Raw genomic sequence first — 13,777 nt, 5'->3', positions numbered from 1 at the left:
GGTCAACGTCACACTGCGTCGTTTTGCTTTTTAGTTGCTGTCCTAACGCACTAAGTGTAAGAATGTGCAACGGGTGTAAGAGACAGAATGAAACCGCAACTGAAGAAGATCCCCGAGAGCTTCTCCAGTTTAAACATTTGATATTTGTCTTTCTATTTAAAGTTTTCCTGCTGCCTTTGGGTTAGATAGGATATGTGGTCGCCGGTGACTCATCCGGATCAAATATCGGCTGACTTGCAAATCGTTTCCCCCCAACCAATGTTTGAATGAATGTTCTCACATAACACTTCCTTGGCGAATTTGGAGCCAGTCAGCACGCATGTGCAACTGTCGTACCCCTGCGCGTTTCTGTTGATCCCAAACCTACATTAAATTAGTCTATTTATTATTATTATTATTATTGGACTCTTCTCTGTATTTTTATTTCAGCCTTCCACCTTAAAGAAAGATGCTGGTTTGCTTTTTTACTGAATCAGCTGCGCATGTTGGAATATATTCACCTTATTCTCATAACTCGGGTTGTTAGCCCTCACAATGCGCTGCCACATCCCTAACATTCTGCTCATACTGTTTTATACCTTCTAATTCCAACTTCTTTTCTTCATTTATTTATGTATCAATGTATTTAAATGGTGCATCTGAGTTCAATATCAAGTTCAAACCACCGTGACTGTGTCTTGAACTTGAATAGATTGACGGCCACGTAGGCCTTTACGCGTGTGCTTGGTTAAATTTGGGAATCTGTGTCATTGATGAGCCTAAGTTGTTGTCCTTCAAGTAATCAGAGTTTTTTTCCCCCCTCTAAATTACCATAATTGAGACATAAGCAGCTTGCACTGCTGTTCTGAAAACCTTTGAGATCCATAAATTGATTTTGCCGGGGAGAGGAGGGGTGGTGGTGGTGAATTATGACTTTATGACGGAGAGATAGTCTTAGCAAAATAGTTTAATAGAAAACTATATATAATCCTGGGTTTATTTTCATTCTATTTATTATTTTTTATTCAATGAACGAGGAGTATCGTGCGATGATATACGTTTGAGGCTGTTTGATGACCAGACACCATATTAGAAATCCTTAAACATCATGGCGAAGTCTTCTGTAGAAAAAGTGCACTTTGGTGGAGTTTCTGAAAAGTATTTTTGTTTTTGTTTTATAAAAAATAATTATTTTTAATTTTATTTTTAGAGGTGAGGCATTGTGTATTATGTATCATATTTGTCCAGTGTTTTCAGAGCGGCATCTACAAATCAGCTAATTAGCAAAGATATAAAACAGAGAGACTCTCGGCTGATTGAATCTGTTAAGTGTCCTCTGATATCTTGTAAACTCCATATAAAAGAATTGCGAGAGGTATAACAATCCCAGCAGAGTTTGGCTGTGAACGTTTATTGGAGGTATCTGTTAAAGTTGTTCATGTGAGGTGTACGAGGGGATATTATGTGAAATATACCCTCTTAAAGTAACCTTGTAGAATATCGTTCTCTTTTACGCAGCCAGTGGCTTCAACCTGCTGACCCCGTTACTGTAAATATGAGGAGAGTGCGGCAATGAGCATCAGTCTTTTCTTAAAACAAGCTTGTAAAATTGGGACATCACAGCTTTTATATGACGTGGAATTCAACCATAATTTGCTAGAAAACAAGATGTCATATATGCACCCTCTCCTTCAAGAAAACTAGCTTTCATAAGCAACGGCATTTAGAAAAAAAGAAACTTTTGCCAGCTTATAAAGATATTAAACGAGGCCATGGACAGTTCCGTGCGTGTAAAAGGAGACGCGCTCCTTTTGGACTCGGCGAGACTCGAGTGGAGCAAAACAAGATTCTACATTTTTAATAAAAGGTTTATTGTATTTTTAAAAAGCATATAAACCCCTGTAATACAGAAGTTAATGTTTTGTTTTGTCTGAGATGGACCGAGTGGGTGGTACCATGTGTAGCAGAAGTTAGCCTGGACACGTGGTTTGAGGGTGACCAATCAGATGCCCCTCCAGGTTTAACTATGTTAAATGTCAGATTGCAATAAACTAGAAGCTGTTGGTCGGGCCCGCGGAAATGGGCGAGCATAATCTCCTTAATCCAGGGTTTGTGGGACCTTTGGTAAACATCCACACGGGAGACACCTTTTACTTCCCGAATTTTCGAGCCTCAGGGGGACAACTGGCGGGGCTACCGTCGCTCTCCTACCCGAGAAGGGACAATGTTTGCTCCCTCCCGTGGAATCCTTCGGAGCCGTGCAATGGATACTCTCAATCCTACTTTAGCAGCCCCGTGTCCATTAACCCGTCGTTCAATCGCTCGTGTGAGATTAGCAGACCGGAGGAGGGCAAATGTTATTATAGCAACGGGAACAGGGAGACCTGCTCAGGTGGCAGCAGCCTCAAGCGGGAGGACAGGGCGAGAGACACATCATCGTTAACGTCCGACCACGGGATGCACGGTGCCATCGGCAGCACAGCCGCCTTCTCCAAATACGATTATGGGACCGAGCAGCTCACGCAAGACCCGCCGTCCTGTCAGTCGATGGAGTCCGACTCCAGCTCGTCTCTGCTCAACGAAGGCAGCAAGCCTCCATCCAGCGACACACAGACCCTGGTGTCACCGGGAAGCCATTCAAGCAACATAGCCATAGGAGGAGGTGGGTGTCATTTTATTTCTGTTCTCTCTCTAAAACAGGGATTATTATAAGCGCACGTTCGCGTTGTGTATGATATATTTGCACGTATACAGCATGCACCCGCGCTATTACACCGTCGCTCGTTATCCTGATGCACAACTTGCAGACATCAGCCTGCAGGGTGGTTGCGTGGTGAGCGAACGCCGCTAGGGGTTGCCCTAAAATGCCTCACGCGCCATGTGGTTGTGTACAGTTACAGATAACCTCCCCACACCATAATACCCAGCAGCTTTGGAATAAACCATCAGCCCCTTCGTCGCGTTTCCTCACCTGAAACCGTGATGCACACACACACATGCAGACACACACTTGGTGTTTGTACAGGCCAAAAACAAATTAGCGTCGTGATTTAAAGAGGAGAGGCGCTTTGCTCGACTGCATTGTAGAGACAGAGTTTTTCTTCTTTAATGACTCGTAAACTGAATTAATATCTGTCGCCGTGTACTCAGGAGTCATTTAATATGCTCCGAAACTCGCAAATAAGTAGGGTATTCGCGAGCACGGCTTAATTATCACGTTAATGCTACTTTAACTGCAACAATAAAACTTGCTGTGACACAAGCTGCTGTGTGGCGGTGGTCTCTAGAGAGGGGTGGATAAATCCAGATCAAACACATCTGATCACGACTGGCCCCAGAAGTGGGCAGACCCCTACTGGTCCACTGAGCTTGATATGAGAGATGTCCAGACGAGACCAAAACAAATCACCTTTGGCTGCGTGTGGAGGAAGTGGAGGCTCCCATCCCTACATCCCTACATCTGGGTTCTCTTTTTGCAAAACACAGAAATCCTCTATAGATGACTCCAACGTGTTGCTATTTCCGCCGGCGTCTTCAGGAATTGCTGTATTGTGATTTGACATTTTTTGTCCTGATATCTCGCCAGCCTCCTGATTCTGAATCCACTTAACCCCACAGTAAGGCAGTCACATCCACGCTTCCCGTGGATGTGACTGCCGCCCCCGAAGGCTGCTCATAACCTTGGAAGTGACCGTGATTTTGCAACTGTGGTGACTAACCCGTTGTCGCCCCCCTTCCCCCCTCCCTCCCCCCCTCCTCCCTCTCCTCCCTCTCCTCCAGGTGCCCCGTGGTACCCGATGCACACCCGGACCAGAAAGAAGCGTAAACCCTATTCCAAGCTGCAACTGGCCGAGCTAGAAGGCGAATTTATGCTGAACGAGTTCATCACCAGGCAGCGGCGGAGGGAGCTCTCCGACCGTCTGAACCTCAGCGACCAACAAGTGAAGATCTGGTTCCAGAACCGCAGAATGAAGAAGAAGAGACTCATGCTGAGGGAGCAAGCATTGGCCTACTTTTAGAGATGCGGCAGAAGGTGAATCGATAAGCAGTAAAAAAAAAAAAAAGAAAAAAAAAAAGAAAAGAGAGAAAAAAGCCAAGCCTCCCAACGCTCCCCTATAGGTCTTATTTGAATGCATGCACTCATCTGTCCATCTTTTAAATTGCAGGCAATTATCACAACATTTTTTGGGATATTATTATTGTTTTTCATCTCAGAGGTGCCACACGAGCCCAAATCGAGCCAACATCTGACATTCAAAGTGTCAGTTGGGACTGCCTTCGTGTTTGCGATAATCGCCCCCTCAAAAAAAAAAAGCTGTGAGCTTGTGTTTTTGTGTTACGCATATCTCGCTCAGAACAGTCACATGTAGCACGCAAATACGCCGTCTTGGCAACCACACAATTTTTGGGATGACAAATCCTGACAACATCCTTTTGTTCCCTTGTTAGTGGAAAAGTGGAGGGAGGGGGGGATGTTGGTAAAATAGGCCTAAAAATAGCAGAGATGTTAGAAAGACTGGAGCCGCATCCACGCAATACTTTCTGGGCTTAGAAAGCTGCTTAAGAAGAATATTTTAGAATGTGTTGGCTAAGAGGAGCGTCGTTCTTGTCTCCTTTCCGTCCTTTTGGCCTGTTAGTGGACACGTTCACGGTCACGGACAGGAAGTCTGGCGGTCTGGGAGTCTGCATGAGGAGAGGGAGGACTAGCCCTGCAATGTAATCCGCATCGATATCTTTCTGACTGCGCGTTGAGAAAAACCGATTGCCACGACTTTGTTCATGCGCCAACAAGTTCCTTAAGGTATTTCTCTCTCTCCCTTGTGTTACCTTTTAACTTGTCTTAACAACAACAGCCACATAATCGGTTGAGTGAGATCACCGTTCGGTCTTGAGCTGCTGTTAAAATTCCAGATTGTTGCCCGTCCAAAATAGTGATTTCAACAACAAACTCGCCACAATCTGCGATGGGAATATGAAACCAGTGCGAGTACATTTTAAGGCCATACGTGGTATTATTTTTAAAAGGCCTGAGAGAGCATTTCTGAAACTTGATGCTCGCGAGAATTAAATATGTAGAAACGTAGAAAAGTGTTAATCATCGGCCTATGTGCGCGCTCCCTTAATTCGGGGCGAATGAGGTGCATCATCTGTCATGTATAACGAGTAAGCTATAGCAGTGAAATGTATTTGCAGCATGTTATTGATGTGAAATAGCTATAAGTCATGTTCTGCGGGCCACTTCTTCTGTAGGTGACTTCTTTTTTTTTTATACATTTTTCTTCTGAACAAATCAAAAGCGAACACAACCTTGAACATAGTGACTCAAAGGTCTACAAAGAATGTATTATTATTATTATTTTTATTAGGCTACTATTATAATATCCTTATTATTAGGGTGGGAAGACGGGGGGGCCTATTCGGCCTATAGATGCTCTTTGCAGCGTGCTCAATGTTGTCCCTTTCCTTCCCTTGTACTCGTGTATAACTTTGTAAAACGAAATGACATATGTTCATTTTTCTTTTTTTTCCCATCCTGTTCGAGGATCCCTTCCCGCTATGTAATAGTGCGTTCTGTTATTGACCGTCTTGTACAATATCGCATTCCATATAGCCTGTTTGAGGCTGTACGGGTTGGAAATAGAGACATATTCTATCACAACTGCCAAGAATGCATATAAGAAATGCAACACGTTTTTACCACCCATGCCATTTAAATAAACCCTGTTTCAGTGTGATGGTTGTTTGTTATCGTTCTTTTGATTTCGTCCCTCATTGCATTCCCTTCTTTGCGCTTGTAAGGATTGCTACGTTGTCTTGTAAAAGTAATACTGATATGAATGTATATGCGTAAGGTCTTCAATAAACATACTATTGAAACGTTTATTGGTGTTACCTCAGTCTGTCATTAGGGTTGCCTCTCTGGACAGCTGCTCTGACATCAGGTTTTCTGAGCGCTGACTGCTGGGATTATTTTATTAGATGTGACCTGTAACAGTTTTTTTTTTTAAAGATGAATGAACATTAACGGGACATTTGGAAGTATTTGAGAGGCCGTTGTTGTCGGCGCACCATTTTACATGCTGTGAACTCTAATCGATTGGAGCCCACACAGGTAGGCATTGTTTTATTATGGCCACAAAGGGTGGCAATCTTTCCATTTAAGATGGCGGACAGTATGCTACACCGCATCTTTTATAGGATCATATTTCTCTTATAATTACACAACCACTCCCTTAGTTTCAGGCAGAACGTATATTTCTCCCATTTTTCCCCCTGAAGTTTTGTGGTTTCCCTTGAAGTTCGACCTAATCAATGTCACTGGTCCGCTACAAGCCTATAAGGGCGCAGTAGCTCTGTAAAGCGCTAATAGGGTTACACCCCACTAGCGCTCCGTGGAGTCGAGCCTCTAAAGGCTGACTGTGCATCCTCTATCCTCTGCTTTGCATTAGGGCTCACAGTGCGTTTTAATCACACATGGACACGTTTGTTTCATTACGCGCACAGTTCAGATATCCAGTGCGTTCACACATGGCAAACATATATTTCAAATCCGGCAAAGGGGTCTGAGAAGCAAACGCCGGACCCTGGTTTGCTATCTGCTAACTAAGCGGGCGTTAATGCGTTTGTCCTCAGCAGCTTTCAGTCACAGCGAGGTGACTGGAAACGGTTGTGCCGTCTCAGCGCTGAGATCAGATGTTGCCTTTTCAGTGAACTGTGAACGGCCGCTCCTGCAGCCGGCCATACAGAGTCGGTCCGTCAGCAATCCACACGTGCAAAATGACGTGAGCCCATTACTTAACACAATCCTCTTGGTGCCAATTTATCAATTATAATATACTTGAGATTCACTGTAATTATGACGACTTTCAGCTGATACTGCAGTATGAGCCTCCTGTATAGTGACGCAGACAGAAACACTGAGATTTTGCGCATGTTTGACCTCCACTTTCCCTAAATGGGCTACACACCTTACATGGATTCATCAACATATTAATACAGTACGTGTAAAAGAATGAAAGTAAGAGCTGTGATGTGTTCCAGGAGAGAAAAGGGCCGTTCAGACACGCTGCTGTCCGATCATGCGCAATCTGCAAACATCCAAATAGAATCATTCTAAAAAAAATGCTGCTTATGAATACATCGTGGAATTAACTCAAATAGTTTTTTTTTTAATTTTACAAAAATATTTCTAGTAAAAAATAAGACTAAATGTAAATATACGACACCCGTTGGTATTTTATCTCATGAAAATATTCTCAACTACGTATCTGATTAAATGTGGTTTGAAGAATCAACGGAATCATCGAGAACTTGTATATGGATATCAGGGGAAATACTACCTTCTGAATTTGAATGTTTTCCTTCATATAATAAGAGAAATACAGGCACAATGTTTGGATATACTCCGTTTACGCACCGCCAACATTCATACCCGTCCGTGCATTTTTTTTAATCCAAGGAATACACAGTGCATTAGTTTGGAAGTGGTGCAGGACACAACAGCAGGTATATGCTGCGGTATGATGATAACCAAGAGTGCGAAAAAATATTGAAATTGCGTGTATTGAATTTGCTCATCCAGGGGACATTATTCATAACAACTCCAATCTTTTTGGCTTATCAAACGCGCTGTTGACCACGACAGAAGATAAATAGTGTCTCGTGTTTGTTTGTTGCCTTGTTAAATGGCTTAGAGGAGAATAGATGCAGAAATGCACCACAGACCCTTTTTTTTTTGGAAAATAAATCTTCAAGGCCAGTTCTGTTACAAATGCTTGAGGAAACCACGTCCGTGTACGCTCTCAAATTTATTTTAAAACATCAACATTTGTTAGAACTTAATTATGTTAAATCATGCATATTTCTAGTTGTACACGTGCGTAAAATGCGCAAAACCAATCTGGCTATATGGGAATAATATAAATATACAACTGAACACTATACTAGGCTATATGTAAATATAGCCTATATGTAAATATACCAGTAGTTTAGTGTTTAGTTAACTGGGGGAACTTCAATTCGCCACAGCCACAATTTGCATAACTTGTTAATACCGAATGTGTATTTTGTAAGCACCTAAACCACTCACAGCGTTGAGCACAGCGTGACTCGTGTTCGCTACCGAGATGAAATGGTGCAAACAGTGGTTTGTGCTTTTTACAGGCTGGTTGGGTGAATCCTGTGTAAAACGGTGGGATTATTTGGACTTTATAACGTGGCAACCTGGTCTTTGGACGGTGCCAGACGGATATGTGTGTGTAGGCTAGTTTTAACTTGAACTTCACGCCAGACTTGTGGCGATGCGCGTGGCATTTCTGTGTAGAGCTGCAGGTATTTCTTCCCTTTTGTTTTGCTTTTGCTTGTGACAAATAAAAGGCTACTGTGTTGGGAACACTTTCAAGGGCTTTCACGTCCAGCTAACCATTAAAACACTGGACTTCCTCTTTACTTACCATCCCTTCTTGGCAAAATGATCACCGCATTGCAGACAATATTCCGTTTCACTTGTTTGCCTGTCTCGTGTGTATATTTTCATCTCTAAAGGATTTAAGGGGGGATTAACACAAAACCACAAAAGCAACCATTGCAGAGATCCTCAATATATTTAGATTGTAAAACAGGAAAACACGAAATCTCAGTTGGCTCTGCGGGTCTTTACAATGGGTCTTTCACTGCTCTTGAGCACGTTTGACTTTGAGACTGGCTAAATCTGTTTATGGCGGCCTGACTCTGCGTCCCAAAGGTCAGCGAGCTTCGCTGTGCCCTTCGCAGAGAACTTGTGTGGCATGTGGTCTACGTCCCCCGCCACCCTTCTGCCGTTTATGGTACGAAGCTGGCCAGAGAAATAGAAAGCAATGCTATTACTACTGAAGACCTGTGTGTGTGTGTGTGTGTGTGTGTGTGTGTGTGTGTGTGTGTGTGTGTGTGTGTGTGTGTGTGTGCGTGTGCGTGCGTGTGTGTTTGTCCGTGTGTGTGTGTCCGTGTGTGCGATAGAGAAAGAGAATTGGCAGAATTCTTAACATGGAAGATCCATATCGTTTCACTCCTTTCAGAACGGCCGTGTATTGATTTTGACATGATTTGAAATGAGTTCTCTATGAGCTCCATATTTCTGAAACGTACTATCTTATCAATTTATTTTTTTCAATAGCATCGCACGTCAAACCCACCGCTTAATACGGGCTGTGAAGGTTTCATTGCCGCCCTGCAAGAGCCGGATTCCACTTTAGACCAGTTGTCCATGATGGAGAAACGCATCTTCGAATTGATTAAAAATGGATCGAGGTAGCGATTACGAATAGGTAGTGTTTAATTTAGTTGTTTCTTATTTAGCCTATTGTAGAATCATTGCCATTTTTCATTTAGTATTTTTGAAATCGTGTGACAGCGTGGTAACAGTGTACATTATATGTACGGCACTCTTCAGCTTCTGGGTCGATATTTTCTGTCCAGTAATATTTACACAGTATTATTAAATCAGTTTTCAATCGTATTTTCAACGTTTTGAATGTATAGTTTGATTTCTCTCTTGTTGTTGTTGTGGCTGCCAGCAGGGCGTTCTTCTTAAATGTGTAGTATTTAGGAGGTGGGGTAGCGGACAACGCCAGGGCCGACGCTGAAGGTCAAGTATGCAGCTGCTCAACCGGCGGTGCCTAAATCTCTGACAATTTGTGACAATGTGAAATTCTGTGTCACCTGTCAGTTTGTCTCTTATTGGTTCAGTTCATTCGACGTCGCCTGGATTTTTTTCTACAACAATATAAATGTGTGTTGATGCGTTTTTCTCTGCGTTTGGCTCTGATGAAAAGCTCAGACAGCAAAGCAAACGCTAGCACCGAGTGCGCGAGCAGGCATTTCAACGATATCTGAGTGCGAAGCGTGAAGCTCAGAGCTTCTATTTTGGGTCCACAACCATTCCTGCGCAAGGCCGGTGCAACACTGAAATAATGCGTTTTGATCCGCGGAGCGCATAGAAGCAACCAGGGCGCCGTGTGGCCTCGATTGAAATAAATGTTCTAAATGCAGGTTGTTTTTGCATTTTTTTGGAGATGCATAGATAAATAAAAATGTAGCTACTTACTATATGTGTCCACCTGTTTGCAATCTTCCGGCTAGACGTTGGTTCCAACATACCTGATTTGACCAAATACTGAAAATACTATCAAGAGAAACGCTCGCTATAACATCTGGCATATCTGTATAATTACTACATAAACGCAGGTTAAAATGTGCTCAGACTCTGATTTTTGTTTACATTGTCACCAAATATATATTACTTGTAAGTCAACACGTTCCAAAACAAGCGTAATGGTTCTCAATGGCCGTGCGTAATGTTGTGCCATCTTGTGCGTAATTCCCGAAAGCGTTTAATTAGGATAGTTAGTCAACCCTCGATTGTTTCCAAACACTGGCCTTATTATCGCTGCTGATTTTAAAAGGTGATTCGGATATTTTACAGGATTAACTGTGCAGATAATAGGTCTAATACAGGCTGCTCCGAAATATCTTTTTGAGTATATCGGCATGTGACAGGCCATATAGCCTCGAGTACATTCTGCACATAAATGGCCTAAGTTGACGTTTGTAATGGTATTAACTGTGAAACTCAGAGCCCCTCTAGCAAAAAAAAAAGTCTACTTTTAGCATATCTAAATAATGCTCAAAGATGGCTACAAGTCCGTGTTTACTATCCCTCTACTCTGAAGACTTCTAGGTTCATCTAAATGGCAGAAACTGAAGCCAGCAGTCACTATTGCTCGATTTCTGGAGATGTGGAATCATTTAATACTTCTAATAAAAAAAAGTTAACACGCTGTTGTGAAAGCTTTATGTCCTGGTGGCTGAAAGAGAAATACACTCTGGAGATTGCTCTAAATGTAACAGCAACACACATCCTTATCTTGTAAGCTATTGTTACCACCGCGAACGCTTCACGCTATGGTGCATTCACTGAGACCTCCAGTAAAAAAAAAAAAGGAAAAAAAAAACACACAAGGCTCTTTAGTGTTGCTTGAAACAGTTCGCAGCTCATACAGCCAAGTTTAACTGCCCGACTTACATCCAATTAAACTTATCTAGGCCATGAGGGGACAGTAATATGATTACACGGGCTTCCCACATTTAGCCTTGACTCCGGCTAACTGTGCAGCAGTGTCGTGGTGAACTGCGCCCATTGTGCGTGTGTCGTGCGTTTGCGTTTGCGTGTGTGTGTGTGAGTGTTGTATAATTTGGCTCAGGATTTATCGATGCAGAGCCGACACACTGCAGTGTTCAGGAGCGCCATTTTTGAACCGAGAGTCCTTCTTAATAAGAGGGTGACACCTCAGTTAACCATTGCAATTATGGTGCTAGGTAGCAATACATAGCTTAAATTCCGCAGACAGTCGTAAAGTCGGTCCCAACAGTGATATTTAAGCAAAAGAATGGCAACTGTTTGCAACACCTTCTCTGCGCAGCCCTCGGCAGAATATTGTGTCTCGTTCCAAGCGGTTGCGACATGCATGTTGCCCTCTTGTTGTTGTCATTGTACCAGTCGTGACAGAACAAGAGGGCTTGAAACTTAGATCCAGGCCCTTTTTTAGAGTACAAACTCCGCATACTTTGCCTGCTCATTTGGTGCAACAGAACCAACCCTTCCTGGGTCCTACTGCTAGCGGAATATCTGCTGCTCTGCGTCCATCCAGGCAAATTAACACATGGGAAACCTTATTTTGTGACTGATGGCCTGAGCGCACCGAGGCGAGAATAACCAGCGTTTTAAAGCCTCGGCAGAGCGGAAGGCGGATATTGCGAAGTGATCTGGTCATATTTTGTCACATTATGGCAAAAACACTGCGACGTAAACACAGTCAGGAGTTACCATCTCTCTTTAAACGCCTTAATTCCTCTTCTGAACTGTGTAGTCTTTTAAACTACTCCTTTTTTTTCTTTCAGCTTGATTAGCAGCCCTAACTTTTGAATTTTATTAGCGCATCACTTATTCATACACCTCACCTTAATTATTTATATCGCGCTAATACGCATCAATGAAATGATTTTGATGAGGAAATGATTTGAGAAAATTGTTTTGGACTGCCTGCCTGCTGCCAGAAAAGTTTCTAGTTTGTATTTATTGTTATGGCTCGTTTTTATTCTACACATGACATTATGATCAGAGTAATGTTGACATACGGGTAGGTTTTAAATGTCGTAATTCAAAAACTTTATTGTAGGCCAATTAGCATGGCGGCTTTTCACTTTTTTGGAATTCGACCTCATTGAGCGGTGCGTTTTTTTAATTTGTCTTGTTTTATCTTTTTAATTGTGTACTATCTTTGTCGTTGTCATAATAAGCAATGACATTTTGATGTACTATTATTATTGTTCTACAACTACACAGCACCAATACCGCAGCATGTGTCGAGCATGTGTCCATACAGGCCACAGGCCAGAATGTTTATACAAATATTTCCATAGCTGCGGTTGTTCATCTACCAAAACGATACAAGTAGCTGTTCGTGATTGAGCACAAATACACTTATAAAGTCCTGCTTTTTCGCACTGTTTGTCACATTCACTCACCTTTTATTTTTGATTCATTTTAATTAAATTATAAACCTTGCAAACACGTCAAAACGAAGGATATGAGTCTTTTATTAGGCTCTTATCAGTGATGTCTAAATTGCGACATTTCTTTAAATGACATTAATCACATTGCAGAAAATGCGCTATGATGTTCGTTGTGCAAAATCACCACTTGTGTGTGTTGTTGTTTTTTTTTTTTAAGTTGCAGAATATCTAGTTGCTGAAATCCAAATTCCTCTCATTCTCAAGTTTTATGGTTTTCTATAGAACAAAGGGATTTAGCGTTACTACAGCCATTCGGGGTTTTATGGTGGACGTAGAGAGGATTTTAGTGGTCAAATTCAAGTGCTGTGTCTGGACAGCTGTCTGCTTTCTTTGTACTTGGATGCAGGATGCATCATGGAGATAACCTTTTGTCTGTTTGGGGTAGTAAACAGGCTAATGCCAATGCCACATTTTTCACATATACGCCTGCACTGCCTTTTCCTCTCCAATGCTCGCTCTGATCATCAAAATCATCAAAGACGCCAACTTTTGTTTTTCCATTATTTTTAAACATCACAGGTGTCCTATAAGTGACGGTGATAGAACGAGAGTGTTATTGGACGGTGGGATAATAATTCAAACGTCTATTGCAACATTTAGGAAGTAGCCTATAATCATAAACAATTGGCCATCATATTAATTTCACCTTGTGATAGTATCAGTTAGTCTATAAAGATTCCAAGATGGCCCTCAACAGTACAATTAAAAGTTTACAATGACGCAGGAAAGAACACACGGGCGCATCTTTTTCTCCAAACCATTCCTTTATTGCATTTTTATTAAAAAATAAAATAAAAAAGTCCGGAGGACATTTGTGTCTCTTTAACAGTTACCCACAGATAAATGTCTAAAATAAAAGGATCACAGCAGCTGGGACGTATTTAATTTCAGGAGGGAAACGTCGAATATATTCATCCTGCACGGTCATAGCTCAGTATGAGTGGCCTTTATGCAAGAAGACTAATTGTTGCTTCGCTTTGCATCTTGTACACACAAGCTGCGATGCAAAGCATTTCATTTAATGGAGCAGTGAGTCCAGTATAAGACTTCATATCCCCAAATATCAATGTGGATGTTTTCAGGGAAAGAGTTGAACTCAATGCGGCGTTTTTCTGCTCGGTGCTGTCAATAACAACGTCCAGCAAAGTCAGGGTGGAACATTTAGGCTTTTCAGACTTTGTGTTTATGT

At 42.2% G+C, this 13,777-nt stretch overlaps 1 protein-coding gene across 1 annotated transcript; it reads left to right on the top strand.

Moving 5' to 3' along the window:
- Positions 1-2,023: 2,023 nt before the first annotated feature.
- Positions 2,024-4,829, top strand: hoxc12a (homeobox C12a). Its single transcript, XM_084016550.1, has 2 exons — positions 2,024-2,641; positions 3,760-4,829. The coding sequence occupies exons 1-2, from the start codon at positions 2,059-2,061 to the stop codon at positions 3,996-3,998; spliced, it is 822 nt and encodes a 273-aa protein (XP_083872676.1). The 5' UTR covers positions 2,024-2,058; the 3' UTR covers positions 3,999-4,829.
- The last annotated feature ends 8,948 nt before the right edge of the window (positions 4,830-13,777 follow it).

The sequence above is a fragment of the Eutrigla gurnardus genome, assembly GCF_963514095.1.
Source record: "Eutrigla gurnardus genome assembly, chromosome: 8".
NCBI lineage: Eukaryota > Metazoa > Chordata > Actinopteri > Perciformes > Triglidae > Eutrigla > Eutrigla gurnardus.
The sequence above is the reverse complement of the archived record's forward strand: the minus strand, read 5'-3'. Positions and strand labels throughout refer to the sequence as shown.